Source organism: Dipodomys merriami, unplaced genomic scaffold (genome assembly GCF_024711535.1).
Source record: "Dipodomys merriami isolate MVZ:Mamm:240054 unplaced genomic scaffold, mDipMer1.0.p SCAF_29, whole genome shotgun sequence".
NCBI classification, from domain to species: Eukaryota; Metazoa; Chordata; class Mammalia; order Rodentia; family Heteromyidae; genus Dipodomys; species Dipodomys merriami.
This window is the reverse complement of record NW_027204381.1, coordinates 9,934,246-9,959,040: the sequence shown is the minus strand read 5'-3', so window position 1 is coordinate 9,959,040 and position 24,795 is coordinate 9,934,246. Positions and strand designations below refer to the sequence as shown.

The 24,795-nt window shown below is 41.2% G+C and overlaps 1 protein-coding gene across 4 annotated transcripts in view; it reads right to left on the bottom strand.

Moving 5' to 3' along the window:
- Positions 1 to 24,795, bottom strand: part of Opcml (opioid binding protein/cell adhesion molecule like) — a 1,269,678-nt gene that overhangs the window by 807,127 nt on the left and 437,756 nt on the right. The window contains exon 1 of one of the 4 annotated variants that reach the window (XM_070038349.1): positions 1,433 to 1,691. The exons of 1 other annotated variant lie outside the window; for it this stretch is intronic. In XM_070038349.1, coding sequence (XP_069894450.1) covers positions 1,433 to 1,523 — 91 coding nt within the window. In that variant the 5' untranslated portion in view covers positions 1,524 to 1,691. Of the gene's footprint in view, positions 1 to 1,432; positions 1,692 to 24,795 lie in introns of those variants that run through there. 2 more of the 4 variants (XM_070038351.1, XM_070038348.1) reach the window with 2 other exon arrangements.

Here is a 24,795-nt window from a genome sequence, read left to right as displayed (position 1 = left end):
CTATGTCGGAGGCATCGGTAGGAAGATCTTGGTCTTCAGACCAGCTAGGCCAAAAGCAAAACCTTGTGTGGAAAAAAAAAATAAAGGCGAGAAGAGAAAAGGAGGAACTTTCCAGGCCGAGCCAACTTACAAAACAGCATCCCTGCCATAGGACACTAACTATCCCAGGCTTCTCACTCCAGGGTAAGCTTTGTAGTCGATTCTGATGCCTCTGATCACTGAAATGGAGGCCGCACAAGCATTGTTATGGTGTAGCCCAGCACAGCACAAGTGCCTGTCCACCAGTCCCTCCTAGGTAAATGTCCTGCCACACACCAGTCCCCTATCCAGCTTCCTCCCAACCTCCTGCCATTCCCTAAGGCTTTCTCCCTCTCTTTAATGCTCTGCTCTTCCAACAAAGTCTACATACGCTGTGTCCTTCCCATCCATAGCTGGGTTCCTGAAACCCCCACAAGAAGTTTGCCCTCTTCCAGGATGACCACAGACTTTTAGTCATTCCTACCTTACGGATCCTGACACGGAGTCAGCCCCATGTCTGGGCCTGGTCCAGCATCTAGCCCGGGCTTTAGGGCAGATTGCAGTGGCTGGGCTAGCCTGGGCTCCTGGCCCTGGCTTGAAGCAAGCCTGCATCTGCCCTCTGAAGGGCCTGTGTCACCAAGCAGCAAGTCCCTGGGATGGCTGCCCAGGGGACAGAGGCACACATTTTCTGTGGAAGGCTTCAGGTTGCTCCCAGTGCATTGATCCTGAAGGTTCTAGAACCTGCCTAGAGCTGGGAGGCTCTTGGTGCACCAGGTTTCCAATTCATAATCAATTCTGGCCAAGGTATCAGCAGCAGGTGGAGCAATTGGTACACTGCAGAATTGGGGAGAAGGTGGAGGCCTGCACCTTGTGAGCACACCCACTGAAGGCTTCCTGCAGGACACCCTCTGTGCATTCGGGCACAGAGCAGATCCTGGAGGCCCAGGCCACGCTCTTGCTGTGGGCCCCAGCCACAGATACCAGAAATACCAGCCTTCCCCCATTGTGGGGTCTTGAAGCCTGAGGGGAGGGCAATGCATCCATAGCGGTGCTCTCCTCACACATACCCCGACACCATGCACACTACACACAATCATTCCGAACAACCCACATACCACAGAACACATGCATTACACACAGACACACCTCATATATACACATCCCACATACAGAGACACATACTACATACCTACACATCATCCAGACCTTGACCACATGGACAGGGGACACTCTGCACACACCACCATGAACTATACAGCATCATACTCCCACCAAACACACCCAACACACCAAACACACTCTACACATCACCCATACACACAACACTCCCAGAACATGCCCCTATACACTACACCTACAGAAGACACATTGCACACACACCACAAACACAGCACACACATCGCATACACAATACCTCGCTCCTTAGGAATCCTCTGTTGGCATTCAGGAATTTCTCTCTGCATCTGTCTCCGGGGATGGACAGCAGGTATTAACCAACTTAGCATTCATCATGCTGCTGAAGTGTGCCAATTTAACAGTCTAGACTCTTCTGCTTTGACTGGGACCTCCCTGGAGTGTTCCTGCCTCGTGGTGCTGGGGGTCTCCAGGGCCAGGGCTGGTAAGAGGCAGGTGCTCCTCTGCTATAGCTGTGGAGGGAGTCTGCCAGGCCATTTGCCCAGGGACCCCAGGGTACCTGAGCCAGGGGGCTGCACGCCTGAATGTTGTCACCTATTGATGACATCATAATATGTGACTTGTGCTGTGGGTGTTGGTTGGGGGAAAGTACACAAACATGCCTGTGATTAGTAAGGATGGGGTAACACCTCCCCCTCACCTACCTCAGAGCCCAGCGGTGCCAGACACCCAGCACTGAGCCCCAGGCGGCCCTGAGAGTTCCCTCAGGAAGGCAAAGGCCGAGGAGTGAGGAGGAGGAGGAGGAGGTGATGAATTTGGTAGACAATCCCCACCCCCACCATGATTTGTTCTTTCTTTGAATTCTTATTGTGTAAAGAATTCATTTAGCAATTAATCTTATACAGCTTTGTGACATCTTTCCCATTGTTGTCGGGAATTGTTATTTTAATCTTTTGTTACTAATTAACTTTTTCCCATGCTCCCAACTTGTCTCCCTAAAGAGGGGGCAGCATCTTTGAGAGGGGAGGCCCTTCGTGACTATTTTTAGCCTGCAGGAATTGTCATTTCACAGTGCTTCCACACACAGAAGAGACCTGCAGGCTAGGACCTCTTCTAATTCTGCAGGACAGGGAGTAAGAGCTTGTCTCAGAAACCCAAGACCAGCACATGGTGTACCCAGGATGAGTAGCTGGGTATTCCTCTCCAGCTGGCCTGCCAGGACTTTGGACATTGCCAGCCACACACTAGCAACTCAATAAACTGCCCCCCCCCATCTGTATCATTCTTAACCAGTAAGGTTTGAAGATGCATAATTAAAATTTGATGAAGGTCAATTTTCAAATTCAAGGTTTCGTTTCCCATAAAATGGTCTTAAGCTTCAGCTGGGAGTCTCAGCTTCTACAGAGAACTTTATACCAAGGAAGCAAATATTGACCCAAGCATCTCCTGAGGGTGTTAAGTCTGGAAACTCAAAGCACTTGATCCTTTAAAATGAAATTGAAGGAGATTAGGCTCCACTTGATAGCCTATCTGGGGGGGGGATTGCTTAGCAAATTATGATAGAAGGGACTTTGGGGGAGTCCCAGTCAGGGGGACAATGCATCTCCCAGAAGCCTGGATTTTGATCCCTAGCATCTTGTTGGACTGCATAGGGTCCCCAAGAGAAGCACATGTTACAAGTTAACTGTACATTTCCTCTGTGAAACATTGCCATCTCTAGCCCGTGCTAGTGGCTCATGCCTGTAGTCCCAGCTACTCAGGATGCTGAGATCTGAGGAGCGAGGTTCAAAGCTAGCCTGGGTAGGGAAGTCAGTAAGACTCTTATCTTGGATTAAATGCCAAAAAAAAAAAAAAAATGCCGGAAATGAAGCTCTACTGCAAGTGGTAGAATGGTAGCCTTAAGCAAAGAAACTCAGGGACAGTGCTCAGACCCGGAGTTTAAGCCCCAAGATTGTGGCACACAGGCACACAGACCTCAAAGTATTGCCGTCTATTTATTTGTGTATGTGTTTGTTTGTTTTGTAGCTCTGGGCCTTCTACTTGACTGACCTACCCACATGCCCCAGCTTGTCATTTTGAAGTGAATACTCCAACAGTAAGTCACAACAGTGAGGAACTCCATTCAATATAGATTTGTAATAAGAATCATGATATACAAATACAGCCACGATAGCCCTTCTACATCAACTCCAACTTTGCTTTCACTATGGACAGAATAAAGATTAAGGGCTGGTTATACAGGGCATGCCTGGAATCTTAGCCATATGGGAGGCTGAATTAGGAGAATTGCAGTCTGAGGCCAGCATGGGAAAAAGCTGTTCTTACATTAGCTTTGTGCATTGCATTTTGACCCTGGATGCCCAGCACTGGGAGATCAGGAGTGGTTGTCTTTATGGTCTCTTTAATACCCAGCAAAGAGCAAAATCCTGTGTGAGGAATTGATTTGAAAGAGCATCCCATGCATTTGGCAAGAGGCACTACACCTAGCAATTAACTACTCAGGAAGTGTTGTAGCCTAGTTCCTACTATTTATAATAAAGTGCAAAGGTATGTGCTATTGACAGGGAAAGAACAAAATGCAATAGACTGTCACATACAGAAAGCAGCACAGATACCAGATAAATACCTAACAAGGAAGATTATGGAGAAAGTAGAAGGGAGATTCCCTGGGTTCTAGTGTGTATACTCTGTCTTGATTGTGAAGGTTAGAAACAGAAGGCAAGCTGAGAGACTTGTGCATGCTAAATTTGCATTAAGCTATACGTCCTTGGAAGCTAGTTGCATTATTTAATCAATCTGTCAGTTCACCTGCTATCTAATTCAATGCATTCTTGCTGCAGTTAAAAACCGCTTATCTTTTTATACAGTCCTCAAAGAAAATAGAAATTAATGATTCCCCACCCCTATGCATTTCAAAAACAGGGCAGAATATTGCCAAAGAAACCTTTTACTAACATATTTCATATACACAGATCCAAAGGTACGCGTTCAAGTATCTTTTAACGGCTTAAGGTTTTATTTCTTTTTTTCTTCTGCCTTGCTCTGTTGGTTTCTATGAACACATTTTCATTTTCTAAATCTGGAATTAGTAGAATCTACTTGAAAAGAGATATTACAGTCAAACAATGTTCACAATTCGAAGCATAATTATTTCCCCCCATTTTGAAAGCCTAACATAAAATATGATGTGAAATTTTTTTTTACAGCTTTTGCAAGGGACATCAACTTTTTATGTCTTCTTTTTTTCCTTCCTCAAAGCTTCTCACGGCTTGGAGAATAATATAATGAGAAAAGTAATACAGAGAAGTTTCATTTCTAGCTTGCAGTAAAAAATCAATTTATTGTTTGATAAATGTCTTCTTCTTTATCCCCTCTCCACCCTTCAGCTGAAAATTTGGCTTAAATAATGAAATACCAAATTGATTGAATATTTTTGAAGGTAGTTGATGATCAATAAAATACCTAATGGATTGAATATGTTCAAGGTAGAAGCGGTGATGATTTCGTGTGTATAAATTTGAGTAATACTGTATGTATTGAATTCATCAAGCCTTGTATAACAATTCCTGGAGAGCCTGTCCCTTCAGAACCTATGCCCATTGTAACAGTAAGTTGGCACACTTTTGGCTAACATCTTCCAGCCCTGGGTATCCACATTGTACTCTTGGCTTCCATGAGTTTGACTTTTAAAATGATCTCACCTAAATGAGATCAGTGCACATGTCTATCTGTGCACGGTCTTTCTGTGCATGCTTAGTTTGCTTAGTATGCTGTCCTTCCAAGTTGATAAAATAGCAGCCTTTCCCTCCTTTCCTTCAGGCTATTCCCAAATCAAAACTCTTCTAGATGCTACATTAACCCTCGGAACTCAAGCATCCACTTGACCCTGCCTCAAATGAGATTGCACTTGGTGTCAGACTTCCAAAACGTCAGAGCTGACAGTCGCATTGCAGGTCATCGAGTTCAAGCTTACAATTTAACAGAGGATGAACTTAAGACTAAAAGGGTAAACGATTGCATGGCTGTCTCAGGGCTGGTTGGCAAAAACTGAGGCTAGATTTAGTTATGGGCTTGTGGAGCATTGTGAGTTTCCCTCCCCCCCCCAATATTTTTATTCCATTTGCCAACATTCTCCAAGATGTGCTTGTCAAAGAGTAACTTCTAAGTTTTAATACACGAATAGCATTTTGAGTGAAACTTTACAAATGTACTGGACCAAACAAACTTATCCAAGACTAGTTTTGTTTGGTATTTTGATACATTGAGTTAATTGGTTAATTTACTGTTGTGCTCCATAGAGAATTTAGTATGCTATTTTTTTTGTGATTCCTTGAGAAAGAGAACTTGGCCCTGTATTGACTGCAACCATTATTAAATTATTTTTGAAATCAAGAAGTGGTTGAATAAAGGGGTTCATAACGATCCTCCATTTGTGTGCCCAGTGCATCTTGAATGGTATCACCTGTTCCATCATTCACATTTCCGTCACCTGTCCTTCCCCCACTGGTAACATTAACTTCCCAACTTCCCTCTTCATAAATGTATTTTGAGTATTAGGACTATATTTGTCTGTTCATCCTTCCCTTTTTCGTTTGTTCCCCTCCCGCTTGCCCACTGAAAACATGTTTCAGCTTCCTGATCATCATTTTGTTAAACCATGATGATAGATAATTTTGAAACTCTTTTTAGGAGCATCAGTGAACACAGCTCAAATTCTGTTATACCAGAGAACCATGGTGGGGAAATACTGCCTCTTAGAGTTCTGAGAAGTTAAGATCAGGAGCCCAGGGCTAGGAGCTCAGGTTCGTTCCCATGGTTGCTACCTGAGGACTCTGTCACTCTGAAATTCAGAGTTCTCATCTGGAAAGCAGGAACTCACCCGGCTTGTGAGATAGTGATGACATGCTATAGCAAGGAAAATACGTATCATGATCCAATTGAAATTGTGACAGCTTGCTATGCTGTCTACTGGGCATTTTGTGGTTGCACACCATACTGTAAATACAGGAGAAAATAAGTGTGAAATGAAGATAAGGTGAGAGATGAAATACAACCCAATAGAAATTTTTTAAAAAGTAACACAACATTCTGTGTGATCCAGCCTCGAAGGAATGTGAATGGCGGGTGGCATGTGAGACTCGTAGTAACCCACAAAGAGAGAAAAGCACCATGACTCTTGCCAAACCGTAAGAAAGAACTGGCAACTCCCAGGAGCCCAAGCTTTTCTCAGTTCTGAGACTTATCAGTGAGAGCAGAAGAGCCTGACAATCAAGGTAAAGACCCCTCCCAGAGGTCTGCATGGCCTTGAGTGGTTCTATGCAGACTCCTAGATACCACATCACCATGGTCCAGAGCAGGCAATCATGCAAGCCCTTGAGCACATGTCATAGTCCATTGCCCCTAGAAAACCTACATGTGAACTGGACTTATTGGACCCCCAGAGGTGTGCACTGGTTACCCATTCAGAGGGGCTAAAGGATGCCTGGAGAGCTCATGCTGCAGATCCTGTGGTTGAGTCTGGGGATGGATATGGCCTGCAGGCTGTCCAATGATCTTGAGAGTCATAGAGCTCTCTCCTAGAGACACACCACACAATGCACTCTAGAAAGTACTCTCCCAGGCGACTCCCATCTAGTAGGAGGTCTGCTTAACATTTTCTTCATTAAATCACTTCTCCCTCTGTGTCTCATTCTTTGAGACTTTGGAGACAATGGGTCTGGTCAAGTTGTGTCAGGTTTTCAGTCTCATCAGGAAATTCCAGCAGTTCTCATGCTCTATGACGAACTAAGCATGCAGTCAGATAGCTCCACCTTTGCCTCTGATACGATTACTTTCTAGACAATCATACAATATCCATAAACTGCAGTTTTCTCTCCCATCGAGTGAATACCAGATAACATAATTGCTGTGTTCATGACATGGGCCAATACATGCCAAAGCCTTGAAAGGGGGAGCTCATAGTATGTGATGGGTACAGGGGCAACACTGTTCCTCAAGAACATCCCTTCTGGTACAGAGAAATCTGCTTCTTTTGCCACTGGCTTACAAGGATCTGGGTCGTCACAACTCCCAGACAATTGGATATCAAGCTGAAGCAGACAGCTGGTCTCAGTTTCATTCAAGTAATGGATGGATTATACAGTCCGGCTAGATGCCCCTCTCTGCAACTGAACATGAAATGAGTGTGGAACAATTGAATTGTACAAACACCTGCAATGCAAGTAATGCCCCAGATGTTTCAGCCACCAATGGAATGAAAGGAAGAGCTGGCAAGGCTTGTACAACAGGGAGAATGGATAATCAAGTCTCTCTCTGTATGCCAATATAGTAAGCATGCCTACTACTAATTGTCATCTTAAAGGTATTTCAAAGAAAGTAATATCAATTGTCAAACTGGGTGATAAATATATCTCTGAAAGCTTCCACTGTGTTGCTGATATTAAGCATAGTATCAGGTGAGCCAGATTATCTATACTGATTGTCAGGCATATCACAATAGGATGGACTGATCTGACCTACAATATAGAATTTCCAGTCTAAGTCAATTAAAATTTGATGGACAGTGCCAAAAAGAAACCCCCGCTGAACTTAAGCTATGTTTCTGGTAGTAATAAGAAAACAAAGATCACTGTTGAAATCACTGCTGCAATGTGACAGGTAGAGATATACAGATAGCATCTGGAAACAGGCCATAAATGCACATTATGTCAAAAGAGGGATTCTGGTACATTGGGAGTGATGAATAGGTTTTAACAACAGTATTATCATTCCCCCAGAGTAATTTTTTGATGGGAATTTTGCTTACTGATATCAATGTTATTTGAAAAATTGTAAGTATTTTTATGATGCTCTTTATTAATTATAAACCTCTTCAGGGCTTAGAATTAGTTGTGTTAATTAATGAATTCACTCATTGGTTCAGAGATACTTCTAGAGCATCAATCAGGCAATAGCAACATTTTCTGTGCTAAAGGCAAAACAAAAAGGCTTCTAAAGAGATTCTCTCTCTCTCTCTCTCATCTCTCTCAGGGCACACAATTTAATCATTGTGGGAGTGACATAGCTGCATTCATTAAGAAATGGGGAGAATATGATTAAGAGTCAGATGAATGACAGACAATAACTACTTACAGAAGTTCAGAAAAATGAGATACATTTGTAATGGCATGTATCAGAAAAGGTTGTGTTCAGAAGAGGGAATTTCAGCCAGCCCCTTAGAAACTCCCAGAGGTTCACAACTGAGATACAGAAGAATAAAATAAGGGGAGGGAAATGAGATATCAAATCTGGTATCTTCCGCCATATCCTCAAAAGCCCCAATGGCTTTGAACCTATGGTGAAACTTTGGGTAGGTGGTGGGATCTTTGGGATGCGAGGCCTAATTAGAAGTTCTCTGGTCCTGTGAGGGGTGGCGGAGGGGGAAGGCACGGGACAGTGGGACTCTGGTGCTTCTTCCTGCTGTGAGCCACTCTGCTCTACCACAACCTCCTGCCACCATGTGCCAGCAGGTCACAGAATCCCCAAGCCTCCACCAGTATTGCCTGGAAATGAGAAAATCATAAGGAAATCATTAGGAAATAAGCCTTTCTCTCTCCTTAGGCTGATTATATCATGATTTGTTCTTGTGACAGGAAACAGAGCCAAGTGTCTACTCTTCATGTTAACTGAACAGAGACTCACTGAGCTAGGCTCTGGAAATAAAATGAGGGGTACAAGTTAACAAGACTTCTATCCACGCCACCTCACTTTCTACTGGAAAGTAAAATAATTATTAAAAGCCAGCCCAGCCAGGTGCTGGTGGCTCATGCCTGGAATCCTAATTATTTGGGAGGCTGAGATATGAGGATCATGCTTCAAAACCAGCCTGAGCAGAAAAAAAGTCTCCATGAGACAGTTATCTCCAATTAACTACTCAAAAACCAAAAGTGGAGCTGTGGCTCCAAGTGGCAGAGCCTTGAGGAAAAAAGCTCAGGGACTCCCAGATCCCGAGTTCAAGCTCTATGACAGACAAAAAAGACATGTCATCTAGGTACGTTGACAACGACATTCTTCCTTCTTCCTTCACTTTTCCTGACCAAACTTCAGTCAGATTCTTCTGCACTGTCTTCCGTGTCAGGATTGGTGCTTGAGGATTGTTTTGGTAAAGATTCCTGTTGACACATCTATTAGGGTCCCAATCATAGAAACCCTGGATAGGCTATGCACTTCCTTCCACTCGACCCTCAATGCTTAACCAAGTTTGTGTTAGTACTCGTTCATACAACTCCCTTCCTTTGGCCCATGGCCACTCTATGATATTGAGCTGAGGTGAGTATTTTTCTCCTGTTCTTTTTTTGTTTGTTTTTATGGTCCTGGGGCTTGAACTCTGGGCCTGGGAGCTATCCCTGAGCTACTTTTGCTCAAGGCTAGCACAAAGCCATAGAACCACAGAGCCATATCCAGCCTTTTCCGTGATTAATTGGCAATAAGAGTCTCAGGGACTTTTCTTTCTCAGGCTGACTTCTAACTGCCGCAGATCCTCAGATCTCAGCTTCTAGAGTAGCTAAGATTACAGGTGTGAACCACTGGCCCCAGGCTCTCCTATTTTTTAACAATATGTGAGAGCTTAAAAAAAGATGAATTAGATTTTGCCAGAGAACCACTCAGACATCCAGGTACTGAGAACAAAGAAAGGTTTATTGCTGGGAATGGGGGCTGGCAAGACTCCTTCTCTAAGGCAGGAATGAGAAGAAGCACCAGCTATTGTCTGAGGTGACCTATATAACCTAGGAGGTTTAGGAGGGGCTAGATGGGGCTAGGAGGCAGAGACCCTGGTGTAGACATGTGGGCCAGGGGCTTCATCATGGGGACTAGGATTTATGGTTTCTGTCCGAATAGTAGATGAGGGATCCTGCAATTGTCCAGACCTGAAGGTCACTCTAAGGGGCTCTTGCTGCCTTATATGGCGGTAGCTGCCCCAGAGAAGTGCCATCCCAAGGTAAAGGGGGTTGGAAGCTGATTATTTACTGCCTTTACTACATGGGCCTAGTGCTGCCTTGGAAGGGAGCATGCTAAGCTGTGGAGAGGGGAAGGAGTGGATTAAGCTATGGGAAGGGCCTCATTTTGCTAACAATATGTTAATGAGTACAATGATTATGGCTATGATGGCACTGTAATGACATAAGTTCTTGGCTTACAGTGTTTACAATTAACACACCAAGTCTAGGTCAGGAAAGAATAAATGAGCAGGAAAAGGAAAGAATAGTGAAAAAAAAGCTTTTTAAAAAAGTGACAGTAAACCTCTGTTACCAGTTGCTGTTCAGGTCTTTTGTTTGGAATTGAGGTGGGGGTATCTATTGGGAAGAATTCTTGGGACGACCCTTAACTCCACCAACTGGTCCAGTGCATGAGCTCACGATCCTGGCTGTGTGTGCTTATTATATTTGGAATGTCTAAGACACAGATCTCTAATAGGGCCTGTTCCCTTTCCTGTTCAGGTCTGGCTATTGGGCTACTATAGAATACATGTTTCACTGTTTCTCTTTGACAGTATCCCAGATGATAACAGGGATAAGGCTGAGTAGGAAAAGTCCCTGGGGCAGAGAAAAGGGGAAACAGAAAGAGTTCCTGGAGGAGAGAAATCCTGAGCTAAAGTTCATGGATAGTTCTACCCAACTTGGGAAGACTGAAGGAAGAGCCCTGAAGTCAGAGGAAGGAGAATATGCACACACTTGAGGAAAGTCTGAAGAACAAAGACAGGTTTCCTGTTGACTACAGTTGGAGAAGTGAAGAGAAGCTGGAGGCAAGTTGAAATTATGTTTCATAAACTCCTCAAACCCAATATATCCAAAGAGAAGCTCAACATCTTCCTTTCTTCCATTTGGTTCTTCTGGCCCTGTTCCTTTCCTGTAATCCTAGGCCGGACACAGCATGTAAGAGTCACTCTTGGCTTACTTTTTTATTTTATTCCTCTGGGTATCTGATTGGCTAACAGACCTCATGATTTCTGCCTCATTACCATATCTAGAATCCTTTATTTTCTCTCCATGCCTACAGTGCACAGTCCCCTTTCATTTTGCATGGATTATTGTGATCCTTCTAGATCACTCTGTCTTGGCTCCTACAGTCTGTCAACAATTATCTTTCTAAAAGTGAATAGGATGAGATCATTTTCCTAACTGGAACCCATGACTGGATCCCACATCTAAATTCCTTTGTCCATTCCGTCTCAGGAAAGACACTCCACACTGGGCACCTCCTGAGCTCCCTGAAGCATACCTTCTGTAGTGAATACCCAACAGGATCCATACCCAGCCACAGGGAACCACCAGGTCTTTCCAAAGATAGAGAAGACATTGCTCAACACCTCCCTCTCCACAGGTTTGTGTGTCCTCACTGTACACCTACCACCACCTCCCCACCGCAAACAGAGTTTGCTCCCCTCCCAGGTGAGTCAGACCCAGCTATGCAACCCAGACCTTGTGCAGTGAAATGCCACCTGCCTCTTCTCTCACTTCACACCTTCACATAGTTCTCAGCACGCTCATCTGTAATTCTGTGACTGCCTACTTCACTAGATTTTAAATGACTTAAGGACAGAGATGTAATTTGCTATCTTTATATGCTTAGATTCCACAGTAATATTTATACATAGTCCTTGGTAATGAACCTTTCTTTCCTGGGACTGAGTCTCATCACACAGTGGTATGGTCTTAGTGTCTTTGGGTATAAAGTATATCACTGTCTACTGGGCTAATTGTCAACTGGCTACTTGGTGCTATGGTCTCAATGCCACCTCATCGTTCACATTGAATTGAAATTGCCAATTAATGTGATTGAATTAAAAGGATATCAATTCATGGAGAACTCTAAAGGATGGGACCTCTAGTTGAGAGCCAGTAATCACACCTGCAGTCCTACTCAGGAGGCTCATATCTGGAGGAGCACAGACTGAACCCAGTCCTGGGAAGAAAAGTTGGCTAGACTTCATCTCCAATTATCCAGCAAAGAGCAGGCTGCAGGCGTGGCTCAAGTGGTAGAGTTTCTTGTTCAGAAGTTGAGCAAATAGTTGCCCCGAGTTTAAACCCCAGTACTAACCAAAGACAAAAAAAGCAAAAGGGATGAGATCACTCATAAATAGCTTAAGAGGGTGAATTTTTTCTTCCTTCCTTTCTTATTCTTTCTTCTTTCCTTCCTTCCTTTTTCTCTTTTCTTTCTGTTCTCTCTCTCTCTCTCTCTCTCTCTCTCTCTCTCTCTCTCTCTCTCTCTCTCTCTCTCTCTCTCTCTCTCTCTCTCTCTCTCTCTCTCTCTCTGTGTGTGTGTGTGTGTGTGTGTGTGTGTGTGGTGTATGTACCAGTCTTGGGGCTTGAATTTAGGGCTCAAGCACTGTCCTTGAGCTATTTTACTCAAAACTAGTGCTCTACTACTTGAGCCACAGCTCCACTTCCACCTTTATGATGGTTCATTGAAGATAAGAATCTCACAGACTTTCCTTTGTACTAGCTTTGGACTGAGATCCTCAGATCTCAGCCTCCTGAGAAGCTAGGATTACAGGTGTGAGCCACCAAGTATGCCCATCTGCTTTTTCTTTTTTTTCTGCACCCCGAGAACACAGTGTTCTTCCTACCTGGAGGGCACAGGAATGAGCTGTCCAGAGCAATCCTTGCCAGATGCTGACCTGTCAGATTCTTGATATGGACTCCTCTATCTCTGTGATAATAAAAAAATAATCTCACAGGGTAATTCAGAAAATGGTAGAAGTGAGCTGCTGCTGTATTAACTACTTAAAAATGTGAAAAATGACTTTGAACTGGATCATGTCTGGAGTCTGGCAGAGTTTGGAGAGACTAATGACTTCAAAACTAGGTTTGTTTGAGGGGAAGAGTGGGACTGGGAGATGGGACACGCATGATGGAAGAGGTAACACTGATCAAGATGAATTGTGCTCATAAACTGACATGTTTGAATTAAATCCCTTCATACAACCACATACAGTAATAGAACTTAAATAAAAATAAAACCCCAGGGAGTTTGTGAGGCAGAAGATGAAAGCCCTAAGGGAGCTCCATGTCTAAGATTGCCCTAGTGGCGTGGACAGAACACTGGCAGAAAGGAGGGAAAATTCTGTTTTGATGAAGTCATAGATGGAAATGAAGGAGAACTCACTGGGAATGGAAGAGAAAGTTGCGCTTGATGCAAGAGAGCTAAGAACCTAGCCAGACTGAGTCTTCATCCTCACATTTGGTGGAGGACAAATTGAAAAGGAAACTCCTGGAATATTTAGTAAAAGAAATATCCTAGCAATGTGTGTGCACTGCTTCCCTGGATGGCTTATGTTGAAGGCAAGTAGAAAGATTTGTCAATAAAAGCTAAGCAGGACTTAAAGATTTGGAAAAATGTTTATCCCAAAAAGATTGTAAAAGAACAGTAAAAAAAAAAAGTGTGCTGGGAAAAGAATACTGGAAGTGTAGGAGCTACCACTAGGTGGAAAAGTAAGAATGAAGAAGGATGCTATTGTCCAAGGTGGATGGAGGTTCTGCGAGGCTTAGTGAACAGTGTAGCCACTCTTATGCCAACTCAAAGTTCCAGGGCCTTTCAGGGCACAAAAATTTCAAAGGAGGACTCAGGGTTCCTGGTAGAGGGTAGCCCACTGCTCAGGGGCTTCCTCTCTCTGTTTCTCATGTCCTGGTACAAGTTTCCTTGGCTGTGGCAGCTCCTGCTCCAGTTGGTCCTGGTATAACTCTCATGTTGCCACTTTGGGCTAACATCACAGATTCCAGAACCAGGAGAAAGAAAATTCTACTGTATATACATTACCCAGTATGGGGCATTTTGTTAGAGTAGCATCAACTAAGGCTGTAGCCTCCCTGGATTCTCTTGGACAAGAGCTGCAGAGAGCATGAATCAACACTGAACTCACAGAGAGGTCAATTAGTTGTTCTCTCCTTGTGAGGAGCTGGGTTTACAATGTGAGATTTAAGAAATCTATCCCACAAAAAGTAACAAAGCCAAGTAATAGGGAATAGAGAGAGAGAGAGAGAGAGAGAGAGAGAGAGAGAGAGAGAGAGAGAGAGAGAGAGAGAGAGAGAGAGAGAGAGAGAGAGAGAGAGAGAGAGGAATGAGAGCGTAAGAGAGAGAGAAATTCCAATAGCATCTGGGTTTTTTAGAGCAACCTACCTCTGAGACCATCTACATCCATCCATCCTCATCCCATCTTCAGGACACAGAACAGAGTCAGTGTTCATCTAATAGATGTTGTCATTTCTGTGGATCATGTTGAGTGGCATTCCATAGTTTGGAACAGAAATCCTTGACAAATGCGTAGTCATTGTAATGAACATAGTACACATAGCATTTACTGAGTGTCTACGGTAACCTAGGCCATTTATGATTAGTATCCCATTTATTCCTCACAATGATCTACAACATTGGTGTGACTCTCAGAAAGAAGAGCCTGAACTCAAACCCATTTCTGTCTGTGTCAAAAAGCTAAGAGCAGCCAGGCGCTGGTGGCTCATGCCTGTAATCCTAGCTACTCAGGAGGCTGAGATCTGAGGATCGAAGTTCAAAGCCAGCCCGGGCAGAAGAGACCGTGAGACTCCTATCTCCAATAAACCACCAGAAAACCGGAAGTGGCGCTGTAGCTCAAGTGGTAGAGCGCTCGCCTTGAGCTGAAGCGCTGAGGGACAGCGCCCAGGCCCAGAGTTCAAGCCCCATGACTGACAAAAAAAAAAAAAAAAAAAAAAAAGCTAAGAGCAGGTGAGTTATAGACAGTAATCAAATGTAGGTTCAAGAAATAGAAGCTCACTCAAGATAGGGACACAAGAGGTTTTATCTTTGTTGCTGTTGGTTTTAATGTACTTATAATGCACTATGTGATTTTTTGTTTCTTTTGTATGTTCTTCCCCCACGGTATAACCCCTATTTTCATTGTATTTGATTCTGGTGCCCTGCATCTTGTATATACAATTTTATAATTTGGGGAAAGGAAGGGAAATAACAAAATGCTGAAACAAGGATACAGGCTGACCCATTGTAACAATGAGATGTACAAGATACTATGTTGAAAATGAACTTTACAACTTGGGGGGGGGGAGGGAGGAGTTGGGGAGGTGGGGAGGGAAGGGATAGTAGGGGAAAAACAAAGGAGGGAGTAACAGGGCTCAATAGGAAATGTGCTCATTACTTTGCTCATGTAACTGTAACCCTTCTGTACAATATCTTTCCAATAAAAATATATATTAGAAAAGGAATAGAAGTTCAAGATCAGCTGGAGAGATTCATGACTGTAATTCCAGCTACTTAGGTGATAGAGATAAGAGGATTGTTTCAGCTAGGGGGGAAAAGCTAGTGAGACTAACTCAAAGAACATGCCATGCATAGTGCTACATGTTGGTAGTCTCAGCTCTGTAGAAGTTGTAGGTAGGAGGTCCATGGTCATCCTAGGCAAAAAACATGAGGTTATATCTGAAAATAAAATAAATATTATATCATAAATGACATATATATATATATATATAATTCTATATGGCGGGGAATTTGGCTTAGCAGTAAAGTGCTTGGCTAGCATGCATGAAGCCCTGGGTTCGATTCCTCAATATCACATAAACAGAAAAAGCCAGAAGTGGCGCTCTGGCTCAAGTGGCAGAGTGCTAGCCTTTAGTACAGAGAGGCTCAAGAACAGTGCCCAGACCTGAGTTCAAGCTCCAGGACTGGCAAAAAAATAAAAAGAAAGAATAAATAAAAATTATATAACACAAAATATAAATAAGAAAATGGGCTAGAAGAATGGGTCAGTGTTAGAGCACTTGCTTAGCAAGCATATGGACTTGATTTCAAGCATCAGAATCACCAGAAAAAGAAAAGGAAAAAAAAAAAGAAGGAAAGAAGTACAGGTCCCCTAAAGTAGGTAATGTAACAGGTATTTGTTATAGAATTTGTAGGGTTTTTACACTAAAGTTAGAAATTGGTACTTAGTACCTTTTATCCCTTTTCTTTCTCTTGTCACATCATTTATTTTTTTAAAAGCAAGAGTCACCAAAATTCTTGACTACAGTAGGTGAAAAAGAATCAGAATGTAAATGCCATCTGTGAATGAACATGCGTCCACTCAGCTCATTTAAAACAGAAGAGACCTTAATTTTCATCTTGTAGGAAATGTAATAATTAGGCCAACATCAAAAGTATGAGTGGATGAATATGTTCAGCATCTGCATTAGTCAGGGAATCTTTATTTCTGCTAAGTCTGATCAGTGGGCTAAAAATCAGGCTCCCTGGAGAGAGTAAACTTTCTGACTTATTGAAAGAACACATTATCCTCTCTGGACATGGGATTAACTATTTATTTAACATATATATATATGCATATATATATATATGTATGCACATGTATATATACACATACATATACATATACACATACATGCAGCTATAATTACTTTCCTGTACTAGGGTACTATGAGACTAGCTTCCAATTACTTTGTCTTGGAGGCTTTCAGATCAAATTTCTTTCAATGAAAAGGTGGTATTTGAATCAAGGAGGTAAGACACAGCAAAACATTTACCATGGAGTGCATTTGGCTAAGGGCAGATTGATTGAAGGATAGATTTATCATATTAGGTTTAGGACTCTGTAACCTCCCTAATAAAACTCACGGTACTGGGGCAAATGCTCAGGTGTTATTGTCAAGTCAGAAGCCACTGATAATTGCCTTAAAGAGCCCTGGTGAACCTTTCCAGTCCCTTTGCAATTCATTCAGGATTGTTAGCCCTGCAGTGTCTCCATCTCAATAACCCAGAACAGGTGACAGGTGGTATTATTGATGTTTCTACAAGTAGAAGTTGCTCCAAGCATGTTTTGAGTTGTCGATCTTGTTGGTAGACTGTGTTTTGCTATGTCTGTCTTGATGTGAGAGTCTGGATGAATGCTCAAATCACCAGAACTCAGGACGAGTCCTTATTTATTCAAGCAGCAGGAGAGAGCAAGAGAGTAGCAGGCAGCAACGTATTAGGGAAGCAATGTCTGGAATGAACTATATGCGTACACATTCAAACACCTGCCTTAAAGTTCTCGTGAGATGCTGGAAATGAGTTAGTAACAGCAGTGTCTTGAAGCATGTAGCCAGCAGATGTTTGAACTTGGGGAGGAGACTTCATGACAACATGAATGTAAGAGGAATCCTGGGATACAGCATTCAATTTTTACCCTGCTGATACAGGGCATACAAGCACCTGCATTCTTGCTTTATCGAGTTGCTAGTATTACTATATAAAGATGTAATAATGCAGTGGAAATAAATGATCCTGTCATATTGGGTAAGTTCCCAAGGGACAATCCGCAGTGTTATTATATGACTTGCTTGTGTTTGTGGCACACTGTGCTATGGTGCAAGACAGTACTGTATGAAATGTTTTGTATGTACTTACTCATTTCCTAAGATGTTTTCTAGATACATCTAATAAAAACATTTTCTCCATCCATTTTTCAGAGATTAGCATGCTTTTATTGAAAATGATTTTTTGCAACTGCTTATACATTTCTGAACAAGATGAACTAGAAGGATGTAAGAAAGACCATGGGAACTATATCCCAAAGAGAAGAGTGGAATCAGCTCAGAAATGGGTTATGAAGAAGGAATTAAGGGGAAATCAGGGTATTTAAATAATTAGTGTTTTACAAAGTGCTTAATAATTAGATATTTAATTGCACTGTTTAATTGATATAGATCCTTGGAAAGAAAATATGAGTATAAAATTTGGGTGTGGAAGACAGAAATGGAAACAAATAACAATAAATAACAAATAAAATAACAATAACAAAAGTAAAAACTTACCAATAATTTCTCTAAACATAAGTTGTCTAAATATACCAATGAAAACATAGAATTGTCTCAAAATAAGACTAATAATATGTTCCTGATAGAAAGTCACCTAACTATAAAGATAGGTAGAAATTAAAAGTGTGGGAAAATACATGCTAACATGAATAAATAAAATGAGAGTATATTATTGTCAGAGTGTAGACTTCAAGGCAAGATTATCAGAGATAAAAACTATCATGTCATCATAAGGATCAATAGACAGGCAAGTTCCTACTGTTCACAAAGACAGTTCCTAATATGTCTACATTTAACAAAAAATGCTAAATACAAAAGGCAAAAATGTATAGAACTACAAGGAAAAATAGATGAACCTACTATTATAGTTGAAGATGTTAACATTCCTCTATTATAGTGGAAAGAAAATAAGTGCAGAAAAAGTCAGGACCAATAGCATTGTTAATTAACTGGATATAAGTGACATCTGTAGACTACTTTCTCCACCAATAAATCACTATTTTCTCACATCAAGAACACTCCTTCTCAAGAACACATTACAGGATAGAAAACTCATTTTTAAAATTTTTAAAGGATTGAGCTGGCACCAGTGGCACATGCCTATAATTCCAGCAACTCAGGAGACTAAGATCTAAGGATTGTGATTCAAAGCCAGCCTGATCAAGAAAGCCCATGAAACTGTTATCTTTAATTAACCACCATCAGCAGCAAAAATAAATTAATTAAAAATAATCATAATAATTAAAGAATACAAATTATGTAATGCTTATTCTCAGACCACAATGAAAGTAAAGTAGAAATCAATAACAGCAAAATGTTGGACAATCTCAAAATAGTTTTAAATTAAACAATACATTTTCAAATAACACATGAGTCAAAGAAAAAGTCCAGAATGAAATTTAAAAATATTTTGAACTAAATGAAAATGAAACATAAAAAGCTGTGTAGGATATAGCTAAAGCATGTTTCAAGGGAACTTTATAGCATTGAATTCATGTGTTAATAAGGAAGAAAGAGCAGTAACCTAAGTTTATCTTAGGGAACTTGAAAGAGAAACGTAAATTAAATTCAAAGTAAGCAGAAGAAAATAAGTAATATACTACAATTAGAGCAGAAATCAATGAAACTGAAAAGAGGAAATCAACAGAGAAAAAAAATCAATGAAAGTTTTAAAAACTGAGTTTTTTAAGATCAATAAAACCAATAAGCCTTAGCCAGAATAACTAAGGAAGAAGAAAAAAAGAAAGAAAATATAGTTTGTTCATATCAAAAATAAAAGTCATCAATTCAGACCCATGTATGTTAAACAATAAAGAAATAAGAAATACCATACAACTACAAACTCTATGCCTGCAGATTTGACAACCCAGACCCTTTCCTTGAAAGACCCAATCTGTTAAAATTCATCCAAGAAGAAACAGTCATTATGAATAGTCTATTAAATAAATTGAATCAATATTTTAAACCTCCCCAAACAAAAACCATTAGGCACAAAGGTTTCACATGTGAATCCTATTAACTACTTCAGAAGACATCATACAAATTCTTTGTATTCCTCCCAAAGGCTATAGTGAGGGGAAGTTAGGCCTATTCTGGATAAGTAGGGATAGAAAATGGGGGCTGAGACGAGCTCCAGCATGATTGTGAGTGATGGCGCAGCAAAGTTCATGAGCCTTTCACCATGGTAGCCAAGTTTCTGGTCCCCCAGCCGCCAACCAATCAAAATCTCCTTCCATGCTTTTGTGTGGAAATGGAGATCCAATCATAGGGAAACACCTGTGTTCATTCTCTGAGGTTAGGGAGCCAATCAATGTAGCACACATCCACCCACTGACCAATCAGCCAAGGAGATTGCTGGTGGGGGAGAGGAGGCATGAGACTCTATTGTAGAGAGTACCCTGGGAAAGAGATTGCACATACCTGATCTGGGAGCCCTCCTTGCACAAGGAGTTGGGTTCACTGTTTCTTTTGCTTTCAAACACTTTTTTGCCCTTTAATTCTTTACTGGACAGAGAAAACAAACTAGAACTCTAGGCAAGAGACAGTAACACTAGGCAGAGGGAAAATATCTTAACTTGATTTTTTTAGACCAGTAAAACTTTAATATCAAAACCAGAAAAGAAGACACAAAGAAAATTTACAGACCATTGTCTTCTGTGAATGGAGAAGCAAATGCGCTCAAGAAAATGTCACCTAATTCAATACAACAATGTACAAAAGGGAAGAAATATTACTACCAATTGGATTCATCCCAGGTATTTGAGGCTGGTTGAATAATTGAAAAAGAATGTAATCAACAGATTTGAGGAGCAAAACCACAACCATAGAGATAGAGGCTGAATGGAGAGTTTACAAAACCCAGACTCCACTGATGACAAAATCTCTTAGCAAATGAAGATGAACAAGGATTTCCTCAGCATGACACAGAACATCTACAGACAACCTTCCTACAGGGTCATATTTAATGGTGATCAACTACGCTCAGGAAGGGAGAAAAGATGCTCCCTCTCACCAAGGACCCAATAAGATCAGGAATTAGGAGAGAGTAGGCAGTGTGACTCTTCTTTATGATGCTCACATGGGAGACACATGGCATCAAATATCAAAATACCAGTGTACAATACGAGTAGAGTCCACTCTAAAGTCAACTGCAAATTTTGCATGATACTGTTGTGTTAAGGTATGCTCATCCAATGATAAGGAATGGGTCACTCAAGAATACATTGTTATTAAGCCTGGAATCTGCACTGGTAGAGACAGTTTATTGGAATCTCTTACTTTCTGTTCACTCTTGCTATGAACCTAAAATTTCTGGGGATAGGGTGGAGAAGCAGGGTAGGGGACTTAAATGCTTCTATAAAGGCTAAGAAAATAGTTACAAGAACCCAAAAGTCTCTTAATCATCCATTGTATTGAGAAATAAGTACTACAGTTCTAAAGTTAAGTTTGATATTTTGCCTATGTATGTCTCTGTAGATCACTCCAACAAATAAGTTCATGATCATGTGCTATGAGACCCCGGGACCATATATATATATATATATATATATATATATATATATATATATATATATATATATATATATATATATATATGTATATATATACATACATACATATATGTATAGTATATTTGTGTGTTTATACTTATACACACTTATTAACAAAGAGCCAAGATCTCCTCTTTGAGGAATAGGAGGATGAAGGATCAGTGACTGCTCTTATATTTAAATACAAAAATACCATCTTAATGCAATATGATTTCTGTACTGAACATTAACAATAGAACTATAGCACTATTTTAACAGTGATTTGGGGTTCCCTAATTTGAGACAGATGTGTGTGTGTGTGTGTTTGTGTGTGTGTGTGTGCCAGTACTGGAACTTAGAACTCAGGACCTCACACTCTCCTTTACCATTTTTGTTCAAGACTTCCATACCTTTATTTCTGGCTTTTTGCTGGTTAATTGGAGATAAGAGTTTCTTGGGTTTGTCTTCCCAGGCTGGCTTCAGATCATAATCCTCAGATCTCAGCTTCCTGAGTATCTAAGATTATGGGCATGAGTTATCAACACCCGAACAATACATTTTAAAATTATGCATTTGTGTAAGCTTATATTAGATTATTGTGAAACTGTAGTGTGCCTCTTGCTGAACTCTGAACAATCTTTCCTCATCCATTGTTTCTCACATGGAACATTTTGGAAACTCAAAGCATCTTCATTTTATAAATATGTATATGGCATCACCCAAATCTACATTGTCTTTAGGGGTTAGCTAATATTAAAGTCTCAATTATGTCTCCATAGGAAAGAAAATCACACTTTCACCAGATGCCAGTGGCTCATGCCTGTAATCTTTGTAACTCAGAAGGTTGAGATCTGAAGATTATAGTTCAAAGCCAGCCAGGCAGGAAAGTCTTTGAGACTCTTATCTCCAATTAACCACCAGAAAACTGGAAGTGGTGCTGTGGCTCGAAGGGCTAGAACTCTGAGCTGAATTGCTCAGGGACAGTGCCTAGGCCCTGCCTTCAAGCCCCATGACCAACAAAAAAAAATCACTCTCTCCATAGCAAAAGACAGAAAGATGAATAAGCCTAATAGTGCTTTGCATTTGACTTCTAGATTTGCAGCAGATTTCATGAGAGTTGGGAATGAAAGGAGGAGAGTTGGGCCTGGAGGTGTGGATTAAAATAAAACAAAATGTGATGGGGAAAAAATACAAGGTAAAAAGCCCTTTGTTCACACAATGGTACATCATTTTGTTGTAGACCTTTTTAAAGCTTGCATTGTATCACACTGTGTTCCTTTGCAAGATTTTATGTGTTGTTGTGTTAAAGTGAATTTCATTTCATCCCAATCAATGAATCTCCCCACTTGCTATTACCTACAGGCCTGCCTAGCAGCCAGAGTTCTGGCTATGTTCCAATATCAGGCTGGTGTTAACGTTTGTAAAGTTTCTGGTGTCCATCCAAATGCTCAATTGAGGAAGCTGGAAAAACGTCACCTACACCCAGATAATTTTTAAATTCCATTCTCTCTCCCTCTCTTTCTCCCCATGCTCTGAAATTACCTCCAGCTTATTTGTCTGGCTAGAGGTTAATGGAACACTAATGATGTTAATGAGCCTCTCACAGTGCAAGTTTTTTCAAGAAAGAGATATAATAGCTGTTTTCCTTCCCCTTTAATCTTTTTCATCATTCAGGAGTTACAGGCTGAGACAATTAGCAACTTGTACAGCTCTGTCTCTCTGCTCAGTCACAGCCCAGTGGGGCAAAAAGCAGGCATCCATTAGACAGCCTCCTATGTCCACAGGTGAGATCGTACGGATGGATGCAAAACTGTGCCTCTCGCCAGAAGGAGTAATGCCATTCAGGGAGAAAGGAGAGAAATTAACAATCTGTTGATGAAGCTTTTCCATGGCAGGCAGGCTGCAGGAGCTGTCCAGCGTACTGAAGAACCATCGTAAATTTATCCCTTTCCCCTTCATTAGACAGAGGGCATCAGTGAGTCACAAACCTTGAGGCTCTCAGAGACTAGTTCACCCAAGCATCCAAATGTTTAGTTACTTAGCACAAGCCCATCTAAGCTTATAAGATTCTGGTGGGAAAAAAGGAGAGTATTTGCATAAGACAAGTTATTTAGAAATGCTTTCCAATTGGGCATTTCTCCATTTGGTGGAGTTTTGGCATTCTGCCTCTCTGTGCTTTGAAAGTATACATCCTAGATGCATATGGTAATTGAAACATCAACTCATGGTGCTGTTAAAATGGAAAAACATTGAAAGTAAAACATGTCTACGATTTGAACCTATCTCCACTGTGACTCAGCTGATGTTAGGTTTTATTTCTGGGGAAAAGGGGCCTATAACTGCCTTCAGCAAATGTTTCCAGAAAATTCAGAGCACTCAAGGGAGAGGCCCAAGGAATGTGACATTTTGCTTTTTTTCAGATTGTTGACTTCTTTTGTCTCTAAAAGTGGATTTTAATTAAATGGATCATGGTTCACAACCAAGCTATTGAGGAAAAAATATACTAATGGCTCAAATAAAAATGAGGAACAGTAGCAAATAATTCTCCCATAAAGGTCGCTCTCTGTCAGAATCCAACCATTAGTACTAGCAGCCCAAGATGTAATAGAAAGCAAAATATTAATAGTCCAAAATAATTTTGAACCAATTATATGTTACAGGCATATAGTGGGTTGTTAGGCACATGAAGACATTTCTATGTCTCAATGTCTGTTTCTTTATGGTTTGGAGACATGCCCGGACAAATGATCAAAGACTTATTGTCTCCCAACTATGTGTGCTCCATCGGCTCTACTGTTGGAGAAGTATTACCCTGCAGCTTATAAAATACAGAGCTCAATAGATATCTACAAAAATTCAGAAAGTCATTAGTTATGGAATCGTCATATCGATAGAAACACAAAGTTAAAAAAAAAAGAGAAAGTCTTCTATAAACTTAGATGCTAAGGGCTTCATTTGAAAGGTTCTTACACCTAAATAAGATTCACATTATGAAGTGATACAAACAAAGGGGCAATCGGGTGTAAAAATTGAAGAAAAATGGAGTCACGGGAGCATTAATGATTCAGGCAGGTAAGGCCAGGACCAGTGGTTCGTGCCAGTTGGCAGGTGGGTTAAAATGAGCAGAAATAAATGTGAGGTATCCATCTCAGAACCAGGTTAAAATGAAAATGACAAGGATATGAATGCTGAGACATATTGAGAATGAAAATATTAGGGCTTGATGACAGACTCAATTAACATAAGTTGAGGAAGAAAGACTCAGAGAGGACCTGGTGGCCCAAGCCTGGGATCCGAGCTGCTTGGGAGGTGGAGAATAAGGAGACAAAGAAATGGCTGCAAGACTCCATCTCATTCAGTGGGTTTGAGGAAGCATGCTAGTTAGGGAAACAATGGCTAGATATATAGTGCCTGCCCATCATCCTCAGGGACATGGGGAAGCACAAATAGGGAAGGATTTCTAATCAGGCCAAGTTTAGGAAAAAGCAATATCTTACCTTAAAAAAATATCCAAGTCAGCTGAGCACCATATATGTAATCTTGGCTACTCAGGAAGCTGAGAGCACTGAAGATCGTGGTTCAAAGCTACCCCAGACAGGAAAGCCCATGAGACACTTATATCTAATTTACCACCCCAAATCAGGAAGTGGCTCAAGTGGCAGAGTAGCATCCTTGACCAAAAGAGGCTAAGGGGAAGTATCTATACCCTGGGACCAAGTCCCAGTAAAGGCACATACACCAAAGTTTAACAAGGCCAAAAATGGGAGGAGTGGTAGAGCACTTTCCTTGCACGTATGAGG